Here is a 26,281-nt window from a genome sequence, read left to right as displayed (position 1 = left end):
ACAAAATGTCCTTTCTTCTGTACACGGCGGGCAAATTAGTTGTATCATTTGATATGATACAACTGTATTGCCGCCTCGGGAATACGGTAATTAAAATGCAGAAAACAAATATGTAAATATTGAAATATTCTAAATATTACTCTAAATATTATTCTAAAACATGTATACTATTTTTATGAGCTCAGACATGACCGCAATAGTCTTTTTGTAATTTTTTTATTTCAACATTATAGTTTCATACATTGAAGAAGAAATTTGAGTGAAAGACATTTACAGATGGTCTAACCAGAATAGAAAATATCCGCAGGCTATCATGTCTTGCTCCAGGGTATAGTTGACCAGACTTTCAACTAATTCACCAACGTCAGTTTTTGCATTTTTTGACACCAGTGACACACAGAGATCCGTTACAAATGTCCAAATAGCGAGTATCTCTGTGATTTCGAATTCGTCAGAACATGAACGCAACACATCCAGAACTTTTCTGAGGATTACGCCGATCGGCTCTTTGCTGTTAAAAAACATGGGCGTTACATCAGGCCATGACTTTATCAAACCTCTTACGTCATCCATTTCATTTTTGAGATTTGTCACACGTTTGGTATCCTGCGCACAATCTTTTTTCATATCACACGCAGCGTTGATAATCCTGTGCATCAAGCCAACCATTTGGCCTCTAAAATGATCTTTAAACATACTGTCCAGCGCAGCTCTTAAACGACACTCTTTGCCTGTGGCGCACTCACACACCGGATGATAATTGTACCCTGTATCGCCAGAACTCAATGGGGAGTCGTTCTCCATCAGGTTTTGCGTCGCCATTTTTTTCAGCTTTTCGAATTTTTTTCCAACTTTTCGTTCCTAGAATGTTCCTGCAATCTCCTGAGTCCTTGCGGTACAGTCGTGCGTTAATGCTCGGAAGTTTGTGGGTCAGAAGTTTGCGTCAGGCTCAGACAAACAGGACTTTCAACTTTTGTTGCAGTAGCGCAGCAGTCCGAGGTTAGTAGAGCTAGAGTAGAGCGTGCAATGTCCTGAAATATTTATCAGGCTGGGGTCCGCCCCGCTGGAGGGGCTGAATAGGGGGTTGTCATCAGGAAAGCCATAAATAACTAGGGCCTGCATAAACAACAAGTCCTGGGTCCAAGTCCTATCCAAGTCCTCCAGAGAGAAGTTTATTATTTTCACTCAATCCAGTTACAAAATCTGATTAAACATTACATGGGTGAATTGTTCAACATAAGTTCTGTAACACACATTTAGAAAGTAGGATGTATTTCATTTTAGTTTTTCTTCAAACAATGAGACAAAAGTAGCTTTGTTGTATGCACAGATTTTGAGGGTCGCTTATAAAAAGAGACATCCTTGTCTTTATTTTTAAAAAACATAGAACCAGAGAACAGAGAACCTTGTGCGGCATATCCGCATAAAGGGTTAACATATACATTTTAGCGTTATTTAAAAACTAGGACGGTATAATAATATAATGTAAATGTCTCACGTGAAGATTTTATCAAATCAAGCCAATTCATGCGAATACTGTCGTATATGACCAAAGAGATATATAACAAATATGATATCCGGGGGGGAAAGTGTAAAGAAAACGCCATACAAAACATTACAATCACACTCGGCAATTCGATAAGTGTTAAAAGTGTAAGGAAAATAGACAGGCTACAATAGATTGAGAATGGTGATGTTAAAAATTGTTAAACAATTTCAAAACAGGGTGTTTCAGAAGAAATGCAAAGATGTGCTTTTTACGAACGCCCCGCTCTACACGTGACGTCACATCTCCGCGTTGCTGTTTTGGCACGCTTTATGGAAGTTTGAATCGTTCAGTCATACACACAACTGCAGCGATGGAGCGCGTGAACACGAGCAGTGTGAGAGGATTCCTGAGATCTTGCGACGATCTGACTGAGAAGATTCGCTGTTTAATACAGAAGAAACTCATCAAGAAGTACTTGAGCAGGTATAAAAACCTATTTTATGCATGGATTAAAGAATAGAATAAAAAATAGGCATTTCTATAATAAAAGTATTTAGCTCTCTCACTAACCTATGGACACACAATCCCATGCCAAACTATCATTTGGCATAACTAATCATTATCAACATATTTTTTTGATAAAAGAGTTCCAAAGTTCACTTTGTCCACAAAAAGGAACTTAGCCTTAATTTACTGAAGGCTATGGATGTTAGGTAAATATGTTTATCAAATTGTACACATTCATTCATGTACACGTTATGTGTTTCTTCTTCTCCTCTCACATTAAATCACATGTATTATATAGGCCTATTTTAAGGTCAAAATGGTGAAATTAGAAAAAAGTTGATTAGTTTGATTATTTTTGTCATTGTTTAACATTTCTCAAAACATTTCTGTCAAATATGAAATGTTTAGTTTAGCTACTTGCACCTTATCTCGCACTTTGACCGTTATCAGCTATTATCAGATACTATTGTCCTAACATAGACTATTGTTTTAACTCTGGTTTAACCTGCTGTGCGTCTGTTCACCGGCCAGCATGTGCTCTAACACTGCAGCATCAGCCGCTTCATTGACTTTGAACTGGTGTATGAATGTGTTTATTTTATGTTAACTTTATTTTTGCTATTGTACATACATTTTATTCTTCTAACTGTTTGTCTTTGGTTAACACAGTTGGAGAAGAACAACAGGGAGGTTGGAAGACACAGTAGAGGAACTACAGAATAAATATGGAGAGAAAACAGCATTAAAAAGGATAAAGTCCGTAGTGAAAAAAATCAGAAAAAAGAATATCAAACGTAGGAAAAGATTTATAATTTACTTTGTTAGTAGTCAATATGTTTCTCAATCTTCAATAAGCTTTACTATAATGTTTACATGGTTTTGGTTGTGTATTTAATTGTTAATTTTTTAACAGATGGTGACATTCAAACGCTGAGCGTTCAAACACATTCTGGAAACATGACAAATCAACAGCCTAACAACCTTCCACAACGACAGCATAATAATACTACATTATTCGGACAGCCATTAATTCAGAACCCTAATCAGCTTAACTTCACAATTGCCCGGAAGAATGGTGGGACAATAGTTACTGCAATCATGGTAGAAAACACAATATATGGTGATGTTAACATCGGTGCGGTGAGTGTCTGATCATTTAAGAAACAGTTGCTTAATTAAGAAATGATGTGTATGTGTTTTTTCACAAATTTTGTTTTGTTTTTTAAAGTTAGTCCATAGTCTTTACAAGAGTGTGTAAAAATACACCCACAGATACTAAGTAGGAGAAAATCTAACTGTATAGTGTAGATTGTGAATATTCCTTTTTTCAAATAATTCATCTCTTTCATTTTGTGCCGGATGTTAAAAGATAAAGGTATTAGTTAATAACAAAAACTTTAAATCAACATAATATTAATAAAATACAGTTAAATTACAATTTGAAAATGTTTATTTACAACGTTTTGCGTTGTGAGTGAGATGTTAGAGAAATCTGGTTGCACTATGCCTGAGTCATCAACATCTAAACTAAACATTATCATGGTTTAGTTGTATTTTAAAACACTGTTTTTCTTTTTTCTGATTTTCATTTATCAGGTTGATATTTGTAGAAATAAGCAAAGTACATTTATAAAACAAGTTAATGGCCTTGTGTCAGACAACACAACAGGTCTTTTTATTCTAACTTTGAAAAGCGTCATACAGTATTTGATTTTTACAAATACCTACACCAATGGGCCTAAGCCGCTGAAGTTATGACTTCTGAAGGCCTCTCATGCGTAGATTCGCTCGGGTTGAAAAATGGTATTTTATTAGCTAAAATCATTGTCTGTATTCATAAAATATGTCCTCATGGGTGTAAAATGATCTTTCTTAAAATCAGATCATTTCTTATCTTTATTTACATGGGGCGGGTATGTCCAAGGAAGCTTCCGTGTCGTTCCGCCATCTTGAAAAAGACCAGAGAGGTACAAAAAGCGCTAGCCTAACTCGACACATTTCATCATCAGCACTACTATAGTCAACAACCAAATGATGACTTAAAAAGGTTTTAATTATTACATTAAAAAGGCGTAATTGACAAAAATTGTAATTCTGAATTAAAAAGTTGAAATTAAAATTATGACTATGCGTCATAATTATGAGATGAAAAGTTTAAATGATGACGTACTAAATTGAAATTATGATAGATAAAGTAAATATTCCATAGTGAAATTTTCTGAATTCAATAATTGTATTTGTGAAAATGATTCAGTACCGAATCTTCAAGAAAATGATTCAGTACCGAATGTTGATACTGCCCCAGGCACATTTGAAAGGCTGCACTGGTCGTCGCCAAAAAGCAAAAATTTTATTTATCGGTATGTAAATAAATATCGGGATAGCTTTTCCCAGGTGGAAACACTTTGAAAGGGAAGTTGCCTGCGTTCTTCTCGACGGGTAAGTCAAAGGCACGGTCTAAATGACGAGCTTGGTTGTGTAAATCATTATATAGACGGCATAACGGTAGAACATGTACAATTAAACTCGATGAAGCGCTATCGGAAGACACGTTGTCATAGCTTCTTGACACATTTACCAAAGTTGAAAAAGCGAGTAGATGGGAGAACCGCTAGATGGGAGAAATCTTTAACAAAAAAGCCTCCAAAATCGAGGAGGTCAAAGGGCATGCTTTCTGCTATAGCTCTCCCCAAAGTCTGTTCATGCGGCCACCATCAACAAATGCTAACATTTGAAACTTCTACATATATTTTGAGTAGATGACCGGTGGTATATTCTCAGTAAAGGGTTTCACCCTAGTTCGGGAGATAAAAGTAAAAATGATCTTATACTTATACTTATACTCTGAATTAAGACGATGTATGATTTTTACTTTGATTTTCCAAATGATACAACTTTGACTAAATAAGAGCAATGTGAAGTCCTCGGATTTCTTAAAAAACATTGTGACAAACTTTGACAACATGTTTCATGTTGTATGTTGTATGTAACAATCTAAAGTTTTTGGACAGATGCTGCTTAGTAACAATAATACATAAATCTTCTAAGAAGATATGATTTTAAAGATTTGATTTAAACTTTTAAGGTTATGCTTTTAAATGAAATTAGTGTAAACTCTGGATGTACTCTAGAAAGGCGTTAGCAGACTAGATTTACTGCGACATTGTCCGCCGAGACTCATCTGTTCTGTCGCCCTATATCCTGAAGCTTCAGTTCACACTGTAGTTTATCACTGAAGGATTTGTTTTGTTTTGCTCTGTTTATGACAACTTAAACTATTTGCTTTTTTGGATTATTTTTATCATTGCATAAAGAACTACTTCGCCTCTCTGGAAATGTAAGGTGTTTTAATTTAGCTAAAACTTTGTTTTCATTTTAGTAGCATATGTTATATATATATATATATATATATATATATATATATATATATATATATAATTTAATTTAAAATAGAAATGAGTTTATTTTTTAGAACCGTGTGTGTGCGCAAAATGATATTAAATGATTTACTTATTTATTTCATTTTTAATGTAGTTTTCTGTGATGGAAAGCCCCCACCATAAAAATTGAAACCCAGCATGGACAAAAAATGCTGATTGAATCTTTTTCATATAAATTAGATTTAAGACGACCAAGTACAGTTTTTGAACAGACATTGTTTAATAACAATTATACTTTAGGTCACCGTTAAGCAAAATTGTTTATATCATACACAAGTCTTCTAAAAGATAAATAGAAGATGAGTATGTATTCAAACTTTAAAGATTTAATTTAAACAATATTTAAACTTTTACGATTATGATTTGAAATAAATTTAGTGTGTACAAAACTTTTGGCTCTGTAAAGGCGTTAGCAGACTAACATGACATACGCTCTGACACGATGCACAGAGGCTCATCTGTCATCCGATATTCTGAAGGCAGCTATCGTTATTGTCCAGTAACTTCTTTCTCAGCGCTGATCGGAAGGACCTTATTTCTGGAAGATTCCCAGTTTCTAAATGTTTTCATGGTTGCTCTGTCTGAAGATAGGCCTATGTGGTTGTCATTTTCTCACAGATACAACTTAAGAAATTATTGAATATTTCACAGGCGTGAGATGACTTGTGACGCTTTAAAAATTTTCAAATTATTTTACATACCCATTATAAATAAATAAAAATACTTTAAGTTCAAGTCAAATTTTTCCACAGACCATCGTTGTATTTGTTTTTTATTAAGACTTTTAATAATTTATTTAAAACATCTTTTATTTTTAAAAGATGTCATTTAAACTTTTAGGATTATAAGTTTAACATACCATTCAAAATGTCTCATCCCATCACTGAATACAGCCCTCTGAGTCAGAGACGCTGGTGTGAGAGAGAACCTCTGTGATTTATGTTAACTCTCTTAAGAGTTGTAACTCTAAACATGTAAGATGAATTTTATTTATTCATCTAAAATAATTGGTTTCAGTATATTTATATAACCATTTTATTTATACACTTTTAAGGAACAGTATGTTTTTCAACTTTTGTGAGTGTGATATTAGGAAACCCCTTCCTCACTTTCACAGTGCTTTGGTATGCGAAGGAGAGGGGTCAAGGCTCACGTGAAGGGGCACGCACAGACACACACACACACACACACACACACACGCACACACACACACACACACACACCGCGCGCCTCCCTATGTTTTGAGACGGTGCTTTGAGAGACATTCAGGAATGACTATATGAATTCAGTTGTGTAAAACAATTTTGAATCCATTCATACATTGCATTTTTTGTGGACATCAATGGACAATGATGTGTTAGGAGCCACTTCTTCAACTCTCTCTCTCTAAAATAAGGTAAGATGATTTTATTCAGCTGAATGAATTGGTTTTAGTAAGCTTTTTATGTTATATTCTTTTAAAAGAACTGAATATTTTTTCAACCTTAGTAAAATTATTTTATAACCATTACATTTATACATTTTTAAAGGTATGTTTTTCAACTATAGTTTAATTATTTTTGTGGCCATCAATGGTATGGACATTGATGTGTTAATTTTAACTCAGTCATTTTTTATTCTTTTATTCATCTAAAACTAAAATAGTTGGTTTTATTAAGCTTTTTATTTTGTATACTTGTATTCATCTAAAACTAAAATAATTGGTTTTAGTAAGCTTTTTTATATACTTTTATTCATCTAAAACTAAAACAATTGGATCAATAAGATATTTATATTATACTTTTAAAGGCATGTTTTCAACTTTTGTTAGTGTGAGATTTCACTATACTGAGGGGTGCAAAGGAGGGGGATGTCAGACAGAGAGAGCGCGCGCGGCTCCTTTACTTTTTTGAGACAGTGTGAGGTCATTCAGGAAAAACAGTGTTTTTGTTTTACAACTTTTAATAATTTAACAACTCTATTACAACTTTTAATAATGTATTAAATTTAAAACATTTTTAACAAGATATCATTTAAACTTTGAAATAATTTCAGCCCCTGATATCTTGATCACTGAAGTCAGAGACCGTCCAGACTTACAAACATGTAAGAAGATTTTTATTTGTATTCTTTTTAGTAAGATATATTGTGTAAGCATTCCATTATATACTTTTAAAGGATAGAATGTTTTTTCAACTTTAGTTTAATTGTTTTAGATTATATAATTTATATTATATAAATTATATAAAGGATAGAATATAAAGGATAGGATGCTTTACATATGAATGTGAAATAACTAATTGTTTTTTCAACCTTTAATTGTTTTAGATTATATAAATTATAGAATGTTTTATATATAAATGTGAAATAACTGAATGTCACATATATGAAATAACTGACCCCATTTATATACTGCTCAGGAATGTAATGGGAGGTGGGGGCGCAGGCACAAGCCATATAACCACACACGCACACACACATAACTGGGACAAAGTTCAAACAACCGGCAAAACTATGATTTAGGGCTAAAATGGTTAATAAGGTCAAAAACTAACCGTCAAAATTATGATTTAGTCCTACATAGGTCATAGTTCAAAACTAACTGTCATACAACATGATCGATAGGCTAGCAGGGTCAATAGGTTAATCCCATGACCGCATACCAGGAAGTTCAACCCATCAATCATAAGGTCACCGGAAGTTCAACCTGTCAAAAGGTCAAAGGTCAAAGTCATTAATCATTTTGACACAAGGTGCAGGATAAGTACTACTGACTTTTTTATGTGAATTACATTTTTACATTTTAGGGTCTTGATGTTTGTCAATAATATTAAATATTTAATCCGGTAAGGACAAAACAAATGATAATGAATGAACCCCTAAAAGGTTCCATATAGAACCTTTTTCCTGTTACAAAGAACCCTAAAGGGTTCTTTTGATTGAACCCTTAAAAAGGGTTCTATATAGAACCTTTTAGGGGTTCCAAATACGTAGCGCCTGATAGAACCTTTTAAGGTTCTATATAGAACCTTTTCTTCTAAGAGTGTAATGTATCAACTGATACTGAGTATTACTGGCGTTGTTTCAAGCAGTTGTCACTAGAAGGCGCTGTTGCCTAAAAAGTAAAGGTAGTGTAAAACATTCAGTAAAAGAAGGAGAGTTGAGGAGGTTGAGAATCAAAAGTTTGGCTGCGTTCGAAACCGCATACTTCCCTACTATTTAGTATGGGAAAAAGAGTAGGTGAGTGAAAAAGTACGTACGAATCCAAAAGAGTAGGCGAGAATTACCTGGGTGACGTACTAATTATCGCGAGATTCGGACTTAAGTGCGTTCGAATATGCCTACTTTCCTACTATATAGTAGGCGAAAACAGTACGTAAAGGTTCCCGGATGGCTTACTGCTTTCGCCCAGATTTTTGAGTGCTCAACCGATGGATACTCTTCTATCCCAGGAGGCCACGCGAGAGGATACATCATAAAAAAGAAGAAGAAGGATAGGTCATTCTCGAACGTGACGGAAAGGATGACGGACGAGAGTGTTTAAAAATGTGAGTATTACAAATTAAATGATCCCATGTGTTGAACTACTGTACAGTAAACTGTTGAATTGTTGAAGGTGTAAAGACGCTATATATTTGTGATTTTGCTGTAAATCACATTTTATTATGTATAGCTAACAGAGGAGCTCCAGTAAGGACACATAGGCTACGTCTCCAAAGTGGATTTGCATACATTTTAAACCGTATACATCTTAAATACAATTTCTAAATGTCTATTTAATATCTGGCAAGAAAATCTTCTATAAGAATTGCAGATTACTACGTCTAATAGATATGAAATAGACATCTGAGTGATGTATGTGTGCTATTATGTAGAATAAATCTATAAAGTAACTAAACATAAGTTATCTATTTTATTTGTCCATTAGTAGTTGATAAATTGAGGAACATTTATGTTGGATAAAAAGTTAAAACAACCTCAACATGTAAATGTAGAGTTGAGCTGATAAATCACTGAGGTAACGTTAATCTGGTCTGGATGTTACAGGGACAGATGAACATGTGTGTGTTTATCCAGTGGAGAGTGGCTCATGAAGCTGAATGCTGCCATCAAAGGCTTTGTGACATTACAGAAATGAATAACAACAACTATTTAAATATTAAGTTGTAGTTTATTTTAATTATTGTAATTTTAAACAGAGCTATTACAGCACTTTTCTGATTCTTGATTTCTGTGCATTTGCTGCAGATCTTTTGTGGTGGAGCAGGACCTGCAAGGAAAGATGATGGCGGCATTTGTGAGAAAAAAGCGTTTTTGTCTTCTAAATAATACTGAAATCAAATGACATTGTGCTGTTAAAATGACTACTTTTGTGTTATGTTTGTGCATTTTTGTAGGATCTGAAATGTCAGCAGACTGGTGTGAGCACTGAGGATGAAGAGCACAGAGCTGAATCCTGGAAACGGTGCCATGGATGAGACCCTCCATCACTCCACCTGCCCTTACAAGACCCTCTATCACTCCACCAGCCCTTAAGAGGCCCTCCATCACTCCACCAGCCCTTAAGAGACCCTCCATCACTCCACCAGCCCTTAAGAGGCCCTCCATCACTCCACCAGCCCTTAAGAGACCCTCCATCACTCCACCTGCCCTTACGAGACCCTCTATCACTCCACCAGCCCTTACGAGACCCTCCATCACTCCACCAGCCCTTAAGAGGCCCTCCATCACTCCACCAGCCCTTAAGAGACCCTCCATCACTCCACCTGCCCTTATGAGACCCTCCATCTCTCCACCTGCCCTTACGAAACCCACCATCACTCCACCAGCCCTTACGAGACCCTCCATCACTCCACCTGCTCTTATTGCCTCAACACAACACGCAACAACCTCAGGCACGAAGGCACGGCTCACCTCTGGCGGTCAGCTGATTAATCAGAATAAAGCCGCAGAATGGGAACCGCTGTGTTGAGATGGCAGAAGGATGTGGGGTTCAGCGCTTGTAGCCTACATACATGATTGTAGTTTGAATAAAGCTTTGTTTCATGTGTTGACTTATGCATTTGTTTATTGTGTGATGGTGACTTTGATTCATTCTTTTACTAATTTATTAATATTTCTCATTGTTGTCAGTAAATAAAATAAAATTATTTAATTAATGCTTTATTTATTGTTTGAATGAAAATGTAGATATGTTCACTATATACACATCTAGAGTGTATTCAATCATGCATAGCTATGTCATATGACATACATTACATTTTGTTTGTTTTATTGAATTATATCATTTTCAGTAAAAAGTAATATAATTAATTGGTGTTATTATCGTTGTTATTATTGTGGGGTGGGATAGCAATGCAATTCATTCTGGGGTATTATTATTTTTTTATAATGATACTTAAATTTTTCGAGTATAAAATCAACAGTTTTCTCCAAAGGCGAATCTTCACACAGCTGCCCTTTGAGCAGACATTACAACATTCTAGGTAGGGCTGTCGAGTTACTGATGTTATGAGGTATATGTATGTATGTATATATATATATATATATATATATATATATATATATATATATATATATAATGGGTTTGCATACATAATATGAGATTTTATACACAGGAAAAAAGAACCTACAAGGTTGAATATCATAATATATATTTTCTTAAATAATTAATTATAATACATTTAAAAAATTCTTTTTTTGTTATTTATAGGCCTGAGGGATGAAACGAGAGTTAAATTCAACAAGAAAAAGAGGAAAACATAAAGCAGTAAGCCACTTTTGCTTATGGATGAAAATGTTTGGATATAAAATAAAGAAATTAACAACATATTCAAGAGATGACAATTTGGGGATTTCGTAATAAAAAAAAATATCGTTAAGGATAAAACGGTGGGTCACATCAGTAGGGTTAAATATAAAAACTTAAATCAACCCTAAATATATTCACAAAATAAATGGGCAGCAGTTTCTTCAAAAAGACCACAAAATGAGCAAGTTTAATCAATATTTAGATATTTACAGATAGATGAATTAAACATAGCACCGATAATAGCACCGAGCCTTCGTTTCCACTGTCGGGCCAGAAGCTCCACAGCGCTTCACTAAAACACGCCCGTAACACGCCTCTCTGGAACAACGTCACACTAACCCATCATTTCACCAACAAATGGAAGTTTTATCAGAAAACTAATCAGATATCACTGGAAACAACGTTGAAAACAAACATGATAAAAGCGGCCGTTTGCTGGCATTTTTGTTGTTTACTTGAATATTTAAAACCCAAGCATCGATGTTTTACCACAGGTTTACAATAAAAAGTGATACATTGATCATAATGAATTAATTTATGTCAAAATTGCACATTAGTCACTATTATTTAGTCAAATTACCGTTAGGTCTATTTCACAAAAGAAAGAGGACACACTTACTTCTTCAGTCGCGTCTGTTTCTGTTTATCTGGTAGTCACAGGACATATTTACATCACATTTAGAAAGAATGATAATTTCTACAAATATATGCCACCATAAATACGACCTGAGGAGCTTTAGCACTCTCTCAACTCCCATACAGATATTTTCAGTCAGAGAAACAGAGGAAGCTCCCGAAAAAAAGTTGCTTTATTTTATGATAGTCCGGTATAAAGAGACGAGACGTATGCTACTGACAGATAAAATAAAAACATGACTGTGATAGCCTTTATGATTGGTCTGATTTCTGCAAGCGTTCACTATGTTTTTTTTTTACTATGCGTATCTTCAAGCGTTTACTATGTTTACTATGGTAACGGTTAGCGCGCATAGTCTTTTGCATCACAAACAGAAGGCATTCAAACATGAACGCGAGTTAAATTATTTTAAAAGTCTTTAATGCTGACAGAATCATCCAGCGCTGCCGTCTCCCGACTCAGGTGAACTCCGCCTCTGTTCGTAACCACTCCTCTAGCCCGAGCTGGCCCGCTTTGGACCAAGGTATTCGACGGGCCAGAAATCCTGGCCGTTGGCCCCGAGTAAGCCCCGATCAAGCCCCGGAAGTGACAGTGGAAACGCGACTGGCCCTGGCACGCACTAGCACGGCCCGGCCCTGGCCCGACAGTGGAAACGCGGCTACTGACGACACAGCTTAATGCTCATTGGTTTAAACAACTGTGATGTATTGTTGTCTTTTAAAATGTTTGATTTTAAAACTCTAATATCATGTTTTATGTGTATAGCCTATGTTATCTGTGAATATTCCCAAACTATCTGACAGTGCGATCTCTTTGGGTTATGCAATTTAATTTTTTATTAAAAAAAAATACAAAAAATAAAAACACATATGTCTGTATTAACTCTCAAACCGTATTCACTTTATAGCCCTTAATCCTGTAATTGCGGACAAATGTGGGCACAGAGGACTCAGGTGTGATCCTATTTTTTATTTTTTATAAATGTTATATCACTGTCTTCGATAAAATTTTGTCTATCCATTTATGGTGTTTTTTTTTTTTTTTTTTTTTTGGGTATTTTTGAATTTATTTACTTAAAAAAGTACCATATTTTCTATGTAAATTATGCTTATTTTTATGTTTTATTTTAGGGTTAAAGAAAAAAATATTGATAAACATGTATTTGGAATGGAATTAAATAACAAGTAGGCCTACTTTGGGTGTCTTGTTCATTTTATTTATTTTCATATAGAAGCAACAGAACTTAAATTCCATCCAGTTTATTGGCAACACTGTGCATGAGCGTGAATCCCGCGATATCCATCTTTGATCTCACAGGTGTCAGATCCACTGCGTGAAGAGAGAACTGTGCTGCGTTCCAGTCCACTTTTAGACACGCACTTGCGAACTTCCCTAAGCACTTCCCCTCGGGGGAATCCCCGCCGCCATTTTGAAGTGCGTTCCACTTCGTGAAGTGGACGAGGGAAGTTTAGATGGACAGACCCTCGATCCCTCGATTTTGACCGAGGGAGCGAGTCTACTTCATATGTACACTTCAGGCATCTATATGTCCCACAATGCAGTACGATTGTGACGTCACCACAGATCTCGTCTAATCACCACCACAATAAACAACTCAATGATATATTAGGCTTGTTTGAGATGCGCCTCGCCTCGCCTGAAATGTAGGGGGGGAGGGGAGGAGTGAAAAAAGCGCAGGCAAGCCGGACAGTTCTCTCTTCTCGCAGTGGATCTGACACCTGCGAGATCAAAGATGGATATCGCGGGATTCACGCTCGTGCACAGTGTTGCTAATAAACTGGATGGAATTTAAGTTCTGTTGCTTTTATATGAAAATAAATATAATGAACAAGCCACCCAAAGTACTTGTTATTTAATTCCATTCCAAATACATGTTTATCAGTCTTTTTTTCTTTAATACAGACATGTGTTTTTTTTTTTTGTTTTTTTTTTTATAAAAAAATACATTGCATAATCCATAGAGATCGCACTGTTAGATAGTTTGGGAATATTCACACATACATAAAACATGATATCAGAGTTTTAAAATCAAACATTTTAAAAGAGAACAATACATCACGGTTGTTTAAACCAATGAACATTAAGCTGTGTCGTCAGCAAGTCGTTTCCCATCATGCTTTTGATCAGCGCAGTCGGTGGAGAGCAACCAAAGAGTATAGAAGCCCAAGAGGCGAAACTCAATAGAACGCTCCATAGCAACAGTTGCCCCCATGACGTGACGGCGCGGCCGCCATTATGGACTGAAAACTGAAGGAAAACGCCGAAAAATAATGGGAGTCAATGGCACTGAAAAACTTAACATAACAAAAACTTAACATAACTAAATTTTTTCTGGCCGTCATATCTAAATATGGAAGCAATTTAAAATACATTAATGAGGATGACCGACGTTAAATGACGTTAAATGACAGAAAATATACGTCTATGTGTTGGTTATGCATGGCCTAATTACCCTTAGGAAAATAGTATTTTGGGACAAAATATTACTATAGAAGTACTATAAGACTACTATAGAAATACTATAGCGGCTCTAGGATATTATAGAGGTATTACAGAACATAACATACTTCTGTGATGTTCTGTGATACCTCTTATTTTAAAGCTGCTATAGTATTTATATAGTAGTCTTATCGTACTTCTGTAGTATGTCCCAAATTACTATAGTATTCCTATAAGATTACTATAATAATTTGTCCCAAAATACTATAAGATTCCTATAGTACTTTTTAGTAAGGGTATGTCCCCCACTGAATCGGCTTCATTAGCCTATACGGTTTGCAAAGATACAATTATAAAATTACTGCAAAACTTGAATCAATTAATATTTATGTTCTATTATGCATTTTCCTTGTTATATGACTAACAGAAATTCATGAAATAATATAGGCTAGGCTATAGGCAGACACACAGTAATTAGATATAAGTAATAAGGTATTCAATGTTGATTTTGAAATTAGTGAACATCACCATATATATGATTTGAAAAAATTATAAATTATAAATGAACATTTCTAAAGACAGTTAATATTTTACATAGAATATCACAAAAATATGAACAACTTGTTTTTTCAACATCTTCAGTGAAAGTGCACACAGTGAACGTTTCAATGGCAAGAAAACAATCTATGAATGTCCTATTACAGGCGGAAAGGTACAAAAAAGATGTGCAATCTAGCAAGTGCACACATGAACTATAAACACCTACTAAAATGGATTTTGCCATTGACTGGCGCTAACGATTTCAGCAGCTTTCAGTCCATAATGGCGGACGCGCCTCCGCAGCGCCATCTACAGACTGTTACCCATAACACAACAGAGTTTCGCCTCTTGGGCTTCTATACTCTTTGGAGCAACTGCGCTCGACTGCAGAATCCGACAGGTGTGCCTTGCGCTCGCGAGAGATTTTTGACATACGTCAGCATGACATCAGAGCAAGGCGGACCGCACTCGGACACATTTCTAACCGGCATGCATCTCGCGCTGATCACCGGTGATCGATTCTGCGCAGATTTTGCTCATCTCAAACAAGCCTATTAATTCTATTTTGAAGGTACCCCCGGGCGCCGCCATTGGCTAGCGGCCCCCACCTGCTGTTAGCATCCCATTGACTCCCATTCATTTTGGCGTCACTTTGACAGCGAATAACTTCACATCTGAGGCGTTTAAAGACTCCATTTGTCCATTATTTATTTCTAAAGAAACACGAAAATGTATAAAAGGCTTCATTACCTTGTATCTTACGTTATGGCCCCGTAGAAGCAATTTTTGTAAAAATAGGCTAACGATTGCGTCATAGCCACGCGACTCTCTGTCGCACAGTAGGAAATTACCGTATGGACAGGAGGAGAAGCTCGCGGGCAATCGGGAGGACGTGGAGGCAAAATGACAAAGTAATTAATCAAAACACCTACAAAAAGTTTCTCCTGCTCCTAGCTCATGGACAGCTCCTACTCACACTCTCCGTCTCTGCAAGTCTCGGAAGGGAATGATTCAGATTTCGCTTGGCACAGCTACTAGAAGACAGACGGTTTGCTCACGTCACATCTACGTCGTCAAGCTCAGTTTGAGACTGCGCAGTACGCTCGACCCCCAGGAAGTAAGAGTTTCTAATTGGCTTCACTTTGTCTCCGTTGAATCCAATGGGGTCGCTGTGTCCATTTCTTTTACTGTCTATGTGACGTACATCCGAGTGAACGAGACGGAGGGAAGTTAGCAAGTGAAGGGCATGACAATTTTGGACTGGAATGCAGCCCTGTCCGTCTTGCCTGCGTTTTTTTCACTCCTCCTCTCACTGCAGCCGCCTACTCTCGCATACATTTCAGGCGAGGCAAGGCGCATCTCAAACAAGCCTAACGTGTCGTAGGTCACATGATAACGTCAACATGGCAGATGTCCGGTTCGCATTCATACTCAACGAGATCTGGCTATAAAGTACCTACTCTTTTAGCGCTCGTTAAGTAAGTACTTATTGAAATTAAGTACCTACTCATTGAGTATGCGGTTTCGAACGCAGCCTTTGTGTCCGTGTGTTTATTTGATTAAGACAGAGATGCAACAAATGGGGACAGCGCCATCTGTCTGATGCGTGATGGCATTTAGTGTACGGAATAGGGACCGCCCACAGCAGAGATACCGGTAACGAGATATGCTTAGCCTGTGGGTAAGTTGCACGTTTTGAGCGGTCAGAGAATTATCAGTTAAAATTGTTCAAAACACATAAATAACTTATTTATAGGGCTGGGCGATTTAAATCGCGATATTGTTATGCGCATCTCGTCAGTAAAGCCGGTTCCTTGATTAGTAGTAAATCACCATCACCTGCTTTCAGATGGAGCGGCATTTACTACAAAGAACCGTAGTTAACTGACAAGCTGAGCCATATCGCATTAATATCGCGGACGTATCGCCAGCGATAATTAATGCGATATGGCTCAGCTTGTCAGTTAACTACGGCTCTTTGTACACAGCAAAAACTCCAGTGTTAAATTAACACTCCTGGGAGTGTATGAGTCCACACTCAAGAGTGTTGAAGTTAATGTGATAATTAAGTGATTAATTTAGTGATGATTGAACATTATTGAAGACACCTGATGTTAACAAGCAGAATCACTGAAGGAGGAAATCACAAATTGTAAGCCACCGTTATGACGATCAATGGTTGCTTTAGTTGGACTCTTGATATTATTAACTTTAGATTTTGTTTGTCTGTTGTTTCTGAATTATAATCACCAGTTGAACAAAGAAAAAAGTGATCTGATGGTGTTGGTTATGTTATGACAATCATCATTTGAACTTGATCACTGTTAAAATCCTTCTTTCTGACTTCGATTTATGTTGTTGGTTAGTGAATCTGCATAAATGCCCAGAATTTTCGATATAATATAAAGGATTTCTTAAAAGTTGTTTAAACAAAAAAAAATCATTTGTTTAGACACATACAGATTTCAAGATTCAGTCTATGCATCTCAACAATGGTGAGGAGCAGAATATTCAATTAGGAAAAGTAAATTACAGTCATAGACAATTCAGATAATAATTTATTCATACCGCAATGCATGATGGGAGCCATTAATGAGTTGTGATTGGTGGCAGCCACTGCGAGATGCTTTATTATTGTCACCATTGTTGAGATTCACAGGCTGATTATTGATGTCTGTGTTTTAAATGAATTTATCTGAATGTCTTTTAATCAGAACAATGTTTATTAAATATTTTGAATTATAAGTAAAGTACTGATAATCATAGGCTGAAGAATCACTAAACTGCTGCTATCAAGTTAAACCAAACTATCTCAATAAGATTCCTTTTTCAGATCACAGCATGATTATGTCAAAACATAACCAACACTATAAGAAAACATTTTACTTTGTTCATTTAACTGTTATAAATCAATAACAGCAGACAAACAACAGTAAATATAAAAGTATACATATAATGGTCTAGAACCCAACTAAAGCAAACACCCATCACCTTAATGGTAACTTACAATTTGTGATTTTCTTCTTCAGTGATTCTGCTTGTTAACATCAGGTGTCTTCAATAATGCTCAATCATCACTAAATTAATCACTTAATTATCTCCTCAGCCCTAAATGCCGCTCCATCTGAAAGCAGGTGATGGTGATTTACTACTAATCAAGGAACCGGCTTTACTGACGAGATGCGCATAACAATATCGCAATTTAAATCGCCCAGGGGTGCGTTTCCCGAAAGCATCGTTGGCCAACTATGGTCGCAAGTTCATCGCAATGTCCATTGAACTCTATTGGTAACGACGGAACTTGCGACCATAGTTGGCCAACGATGCTTTCGGGAAACGCACCCCAGCCCTACTTATTTATTGTGGATTTATCCTGCAATGAACTTGTAAGGCATATTTATTTTGATGTGTGTTTGGCGTCGAGTGTGTTCTGTTATATCGAGTTATTTTGACTTTGTATTACGAGACACAATCGTAATTAATTTGTGCATTGTTTTGTGTTTTATGTAGAACTGATTTATTCCATGTGAAGTGAAACCCCTATTTCCACGTTTATATCTCCATTGTGCAGGTAATGTGTATAAAATATATTGTTATGTGTTTTATGGATTAATTGCTTTATTCATGTAGAATTGTGCATGTTCACCACTAGGTGGGGATGTTTCCCTTTCTATTGAATTTAATTTAATTGTTCTGTTTTTCATTGAGTTGATTTGTGATTAATTCACTGAAACTGTTTTATAATTGTCAATCTGCAAAATTGTACTCATACGATCAAAGAAAAAAAAGGAAAAGATTAAAAAGAAAGAGTACTGTTTTAAATAAATAGCAGAGATAACGAGATATGGTGTGGAACTGATTTATTCTCTGTGAAGTGAAACCCCTATTTCCACGTTTATATCTCCATTGTGCAGACTGCCCAGGCAACACCGTCACACTAGACAGGCTTTTCTTTGTTTTTTTTTTATTTTTATCATGAAGCACGCTGTGATTTATTCCTAAGTGACTTAGGCCTATATAATGTTTATTAATTTTTCTACCCCAGAACGAAAAATGAAAAGTCAAGCTGAATTCTTGTTTTTCATTTCTTTCTTTTTTTTTTGTTCTTTTTTTTGGGGGGAAAAACTACTTTCAATATTAAACTTTTGAACTACTTTCAATATTAAATCAAATATTAAATTCAATATTAAAAAATTAGATAATTTTTTTTATCCTCAGGGTCACTGGAAATCTGGGAGTCTACATGCTTATTTATCATTCACATTTACTTGTAATTTTGCAGGTTTCATCCTTCATACTTGTCAGATGCCTGTATTGATCAGATTACACATTACTGGAAGCATTTATATACCAGTTCCACAGCCCATAGTGTTAAATTGATCATTTAAATAACCCAAATGAACATACATTAAACTGATATTGAATAATACAAATATTGAACATATATACAATATAAAACAGAACCTAAAAAAGATGTTTGTCACTTTCAAAAATGTTTGCTTGATACACATATAGTTATATTACATTAAAAATGAAACCCTAGCATTCAAGTGACCTATTTACATTTAAATCCTTAAAAAGGAAACAAGTCAATTTGTCAACTAAATGTGAAAATTGTGATGAGATTTTTTTTTTAATTATTATCATTAAATCTTAAATCTTTTAGATTTTACAAGAGACCTCTACAGTCACCTCGGGGTGGGGATCATGTTTGTGATTTCACTCCTTTATCACATTTGTAACTGGCTAACACTCTAACTGAGATTAAGTCAAATTTGACTAACCTGAAGTGAATCTGGATTCCAAACAGCAAACGAAGGTTCTCTGCTGAATATCATACAACAGTAATGTCTTGAATCCTTAAATCACCTGAGTGATGTAAGCCATTGTATCTGCATGTGTTACTCTGCTACTGTCTATGGTAAACTGTGTAAGTCTGTCTTAAATACTTTAATTAATTTATGCGAATCTACATGTCAGCCAATCAGAGGTGATCTGTAGGCTACTGCCTTCCAGTAAATCACATGACATTAAAGAAACTTCATGTTATGAAACTTAATGTTTTAGTAGGGAACTTGGACCTTGGTTTATGGTCAATTATTATTACCGGTAGTTCAGCTATTGCAACAGTGTTTTATCATTTGCTTGTACGAGAACTCTAAAAAGAGATGTTAAAAATGACACGTTTTGTTGAAAGCAAAAAAAAAATAAAAAAAAAAGTGAAAGGGGCAGATGTAAAAAGATTAACCATTTAATCAATAGTCGAATACAGAATTCATGTGCACACAAAGTACAAGACAATGTTTCAAGCTCTGGACAGACTCACTGCACTGTACATTATTTAGTTATTCACACTTCAACCCCTAATTGATAATTCTGCTTTTGAGAAAAGTTCATGAAGAGATAACAGTTAACTGAGTTTGCACTTTGAATTAAATTAAAATGTAGCAACTGACAAAATATTGTATATTAATAACTTTTATTTACACATGTCAGTTTGTTTGAGAACATAGCAAACACTGCATACAATGCACATTGATGGAGAGTGTCGTCGACACATGTTGTGTAGATTTTAACACATGCAGTGTGTGTGCTCAGGGACAACACATGTTGTGTAGATTTAACACGTGTGTGCTCGGGGACATCACATGTTGTGTAGATTTTAAAGGGGTCATATAATGGTACATGCACTTTTACAAGTTGATTGTACTGAAATGTGTGTTGGCAGTGCCTGTACACAACCATCATAAAATGATAAAAATCCATCCAGTGTTTTTTTTTTTTTTAAATCTCCTTATATGTTCTACACTCTCTGAAATCAAGCCGTTCGATTTTGTGACGTTGGACGCCCCTTACACGATTGTGATTGACAGCAGCGTTTCAACATAGACCCCTCTTCGCCAACTGGCTAACGTTAAATAATAATAAAAATATAATAAATAAATAAATAAATAAAAATCTGTTGAACTGAGTAGGCTCATTCACTGTTTACTCGCGAGTGTTGTGAAGAAAAAGAATAGCATCCACTGTTGAAGGCTTCAGGCTCATTGTTTGTTGTGGTAATCAAATCAAAACTCTTGCAAAATGCAGCTTTTCCTGAAGTATTGGGAACTTTTAGTAATTCCCCACGCTCCAACTTCTCCCTGATGCTCTGCATGGTAAACTGTCACCTAATGCATTGCACGCGCGTTGCGTTACTCGCGTAATCGCATATTGCGTTGCATATTTATAATATTATCAATATAACAATATTTCATACAGTAGCCTGCACTCTGCACGTATATTATGGGCACGATGAAAGGAGAGAAGCTAAATGAGCCCGAGTCCGACCAAAGTCTGATCTGTAAAAAGAAAAGAATAAAAATGACCCGACTACTCCCGATAAGTGACAAAATAACGCCAACGTTTTCCTATTTACATGTTGTGATTTGTATAGTCACAGCGTGTACAAATAACATGGTCACATCATGAGACACAGCCGTCTTCTAACCGTATACATACAGGGAACTATATTCTCAGAAGGCGAAGCAATGCTATTTCTACAGAGGGATTTGCTCGCAGCACCTGAGAAGCCCTGTGGTGAGGAGCCGAGAGTTCGCTCAGAGTTGGAGTAAATCACTCCGCAGAAGTAGCAGTGCTGAAGTAGAAATGACTCCATTTTTAATATACACAGACTTTGTGGCTCAGATAAGGTCCAGTTCTGGTTTATTTCTTTGCTCTTGGCTGACATGTGGCATTGCTATGGCCTGCTTGTGGCCCAGATCTGGCAAACAGGAGTGGGCCACCCAAGTGCCGTCATTACACGCTGCATGTGGGCCAGATCATCATTCCACAAGTGCCTGATGTGGGCCCGACACAATGTTGCTATCTAGGAATGGAACCAGCACATGCTTACATAAATAATATTTTTTTTCTGAATTGCTAAAACACTAAACCCCATTTTCTAAACCAAATTATCAATAGCCTAAACCAATTTGTAAAATAAATCACTCTTTCTGTAAGACATTAAACAAGTTCAGGTAGTTAAAACACTGTTTGCAAATCTCCTGAACTCTTAACACATTTCACACTGTGATGCACTTATATTTCAAAACGCTAAACACAGGCAGGCAAAAGTTAAACACAACTACAACACAGTTGTCATCGTTTACACACAACGACTCAATTTTTCACACTTATTTCTAATGATGTGACCAAACCAACTGTACAAAATACAAGTCAGTTCAGAGTGCCAAAATTGACTCGAAATATTGCGCTGAATGTTGATACCAACAATGGATGTAAAAATATAAGAGAGAGAAGAGGAAGGCTATGTATAAGATGTGGTGAACAAGGAGGAAGAGGACAAGGAAGAGCAAGGTGTGGAGAATGTTGTCAAGGCTGGATCTGGCTTTAGGATTTCTCTGCAGACATGACATCGTCTGTGATGTGGACAATGTCCTCTGGGCCAACATGAGGACATGAAGCAGAAGCAGAATACATGTAAAATCTTTCTCGCTGACCTTGATTGTGAAGTTGCACAACTCTTCTGAGTGTATTGTAACATGCTTTTCATTTAGAGTTTTTTACTGTAACCTTTTTGGCTTCTGCCGTTGGGTCACTGCATTTTCACTGTATGTAAGTGCTGAATATACAGACATTCAATACTATATTCAGTACAATACTATACTTGCAGTGCATATACAATTTATTCACCTTACTGTAAGTTGTCATTACTATACTTTTTACATAATTGCAAAATTTGTTAGCACTTTTTTTTCTCTAACTGCATGCTTTGAATTCATTGTTCTCCATTTTTTTATGTAGTGTCTAAGGAATGATCTGTAGCCTAGTGTTTATAATATTGACTCGCTGTGCATATAATCTGAAAGCATTGTTTGATTTTGAGCACAGATAAAATGGTTTTGAGGCAATTGTTTGATTTTGCCAAAAAGTCAGAGGTTCTCTGAATGTGGTTTGACAATTTGGTTTTGTCTGTAAGGTTTTGAGGAAGTGAGTGATGGTTTCAAGAAATGTGTTTTAGCCATTTAGAAAAACTGTAAAATTAATACTAACAACAACAACAACATAAAAATGGCTTTGTAGCTGTTGATTAAAGTGTATGCATAATGAATCATGCAAATAAAATTACGTTCTCTTCACCTCAGCTGAAGACATTTGTGACTCAGTGGCTCTACCCCCTTTGCACATCCCTGTTCTTATCTTATATCGCTCTACAGTTTCCCCAAAGTCATGTGACTTTCACAAAGCCACAGGAGTTCACAGCAAAGTCACCAGTGTTAACGCTTTTTCCAGCTAACAGATTTTTGTTATAAGAACGTTCTCCAAATATTCAGTGTTAGTTCTGGGAATGTAAAAAATGTCCAGTTTTCTTGACAATAGAGGAACATGTTTTAAAAGGTATGATGTTCCTCAAACGTTCTTTCAACTTAAAAACATTCTAGGAACATAAAATATCCAGTTTTCTGAATGTTAATAGAATGTTATTTAAAGGTTAGTATGATGTTCCTGAATAATTTCCTGCTGTGAACAAGCACTGAAAGAAAGAGAAATAAAAACACAAACAACTTTCGTCAGGCACAGCAGATGAAATCAACTGAAGAGAAAAGAAGACATTAAATCTGTGAAGATCTCAGCAGAGGAGGATTAAACAACTCCACAAACAGCATTACCAGTTATCGTTAGCCAACTATGGTCACAAGTTCATCGCAATGTCCATTGAACTCTATTGGTAACGACGGAACTTGCGACCCTAGTTGGCCAACGATGCTTTCGGGAAATGCACCCTAGACTGACTTTCTGTCTGACTGACGTCTACAGAAGTTCTTATTGAGTACTAATAGAGGTTTAGATGTTGATGAATGATTGTTTCATTTGACGTCACCATTATGGTTATCAGCGTTTACTTTAGTTGGGCTCTTGACCCTTGACTTTTTTTGTTACTTCTTTTTCAGCCATTGTAGTTATTTTCAGAAAACATTGCTGCATTAATAAAGCAGATCAACATGACTGCTTTTATTATTTGTTTTATGTGAATGAGTAGGCAGGATGATTTTCACATCGTTTTGAAGAATAAACTCTAGGGCTATAAGATTCGGTTCTCAAAAGTCTTGTGAACAAATGATTCATATGTGTAATATGGCCTTACTGCAGTTAATTAAAAATCTTGTGTTTTCAATAACCATGCATAAATGTTATTTTCTCAAAAATACAAACATGTATACATGTTGCTCACATATTATTGTAACTCTGTTTGTGCTGCATACAGTGTAGTCAGACTTTAGCCATTAATGTTTATAAGCACCTGAAAAAAGCACAAATGTCAGGGCGTCAACACTTCCCCAGGGCCCAGAAAACACTCTCTGACCCCAGAGGATAAATAACAGATCCTCAGTTGACCTCATTATTACTTGACAGTCACTCCTGAAATTTGCATAAAACAAGTATATTTGCTGCATCTCAAAAGCAAATCATGTCCAACATCAGCTGAAGTCTTCATATCTCAGTTTCATACAAGCAAATGTGTTTGATAAAAGACTGTTGCAATAGCTGAACTAATAGTAATTGACCATAAACCAAGGTCCAAGTGCTCTACTAAAACATGAAGTTTCATAACATGAAGTTTCCTTAATGTCATGTGATTTACTGAGAGCAGTAGTTTTCAGATCACCTCTGATGGGCTGACATGTAGATTTGCATAAAATCTATAAGTCACAGACATCAAGAATTAGTGTATTAATCTCAGCAATGGGGACAAAATGCATTTTCAGATAAAGAGATGAGATCAACTCTAAACATAAGCTCATTATTCATTCATTTTTTTATTCATGCAGCAATGCATTATGGGAGCCATGAATGAGTTTTGATTGGTGACACCCAGAATGCACTGCAACATGCTTTATAATTGTCACCCATGTTGAGATTCACAGACTGATTCTGTCTGAAAATAATTTGGATTACATTGTAAATGTTAAATTATGCTGTTCAAGGACAGTACTGCTATAATCAATAAAGTTAATCTAACTTAGAAATTTGTTTCTAAATGAGTTCAGTGATTCAGGTCAAATGATTGTGAAATAATGACTCTCAGTACACAACAAACACCAGCAGATCATCTATTCTTTATGTTCATCTGGCTGTTATAACCCAGTTAGAACAGCCAACCTAGATGTAATGTTATTAATTTAAAGGTCATGAGCTCAACTAAAGCAAACACTCATCTCCATAATGGTGACTTAAAATTTGTGATTTTCTCCTTCAGTGATTCTGCTTGTTATCATCAGGTGTCTTCAATAATGCTCAATCATCATTCAATGAATCACTTAATTATCTCATTAACTTTAACACAGCTTCAGTGTCACTTATAATACTCTGAGAGTGTGGATTATATAAACACTGAGCAGTGTTAATTTAACACTGGGGATTTTGCTGTGCAGCATTCTGTTTTCTATCATGCGCCGTGCACGTTTGCGATGACGTAAGATGCACACAAACGCACCAGGGTTTGATAGAATCAAGTTGAGTGTGAAACCAGACCAACGCTGTGGGGGGCGCCGGGAACAATCGCGCTCGGGCCACAGCAAACGAGCCCAGTGTGAAAGCCCCCTCAGAGTGTTATAAGTGACACTGAAGCTGTGTTAAAGTTAATGAGATAATTAAGTGATTAATTGAGTGATGATTAATTTTATTGAAGACACCTGATATTAACAAGCAGAATCACTGAAGGAAAAAATCACACATTTTTGGGACTTTAGCTTATTCACCGTAACCCCCAGAGTTAGATAAGTCGATACACACCCTTTTCATCTCCGTGCGTGCCGTAACTCTGTCTGACGCACACACCGCTAGCCTAGCTTAGCACAAAGACTGGTAAACGGCTCCAGCTAGCATACTGCTCCCGATAAGTGACAAAATAACGGCAACATTTTCCTATTTACATGTTGTGATTTTTATAGTCACAGCGTGTACAAATAACAAGGTCACATGAGACACAGCCGTCTTCTAACCGTATACATACTGGGAACTATATTCTTAGAAGGCGAAGCACTGCTACTTGGGCGGAGTGATTTGCTCGCACATGAGAAGCCCCTTGGTGAGGAGCAGAGAGTTCGCTTAGAGTGTTGCGCTAATCACTCCGCCCAAGTAGCAGTGCTTCGCCTTCTGAGAATATAAGTGCATAATTCTTACTGTTTCATTACTACTGTCCTCCACATGTTCTAATGGAGTGCCACTTGAGTGTTCAGTGGTTGAACTAGGGTGACCACCCGTCCCGCTTTGCGTTTCACCGCACAGCATTTTCACCCCTTGTCCCGCCCGTCGCATATTGAGAAAATGTCCCGCATTTTCATCAGTCTGTTGGTTTTTAATTAGCATATTAAGAAAACGTGCATGCGTTCTTTTGCCTTTTTAAGAAAGCC

At 36.2% G+C, this 26,281-nt stretch overlaps 1 protein-coding gene across 1 annotated transcript in view; it reads right to left on the bottom strand.

Moving 5' to 3' along the window:
- LOC311277189 (interferon-induced very large GTPase 1-like) overlaps positions 1-19,782 on the bottom strand; it is a 62,921-nt gene extending 43,139 nt beyond the window's left edge. The window contains exon 1 of the mRNA XM_084387382.1: positions 19,649-19,782. Coding sequence (XP_084243508.1) covers positions 19,649-19,702 — 54 coding nt within the window. The 5' untranslated portion in view covers positions 19,703-19,782. The remainder of the gene's footprint in view (positions 1-19,648) is intronic.
- Positions 19,783-26,281: the final 6,499 nt, after the last annotated feature.

Source organism: Rutilus rutilus (genome assembly GCF_951802725.1).
Source record: "Rutilus rutilus genome assembly, chromosome: 1".
NCBI lineage: Eukaryota > Metazoa > Chordata > Actinopteri > Cypriniformes > Leuciscidae > Rutilus > Rutilus rutilus.
The sequence above is the reverse complement of the archived record's forward strand: the minus strand, read 5'-3'. Positions and strand labels throughout refer to the sequence as shown.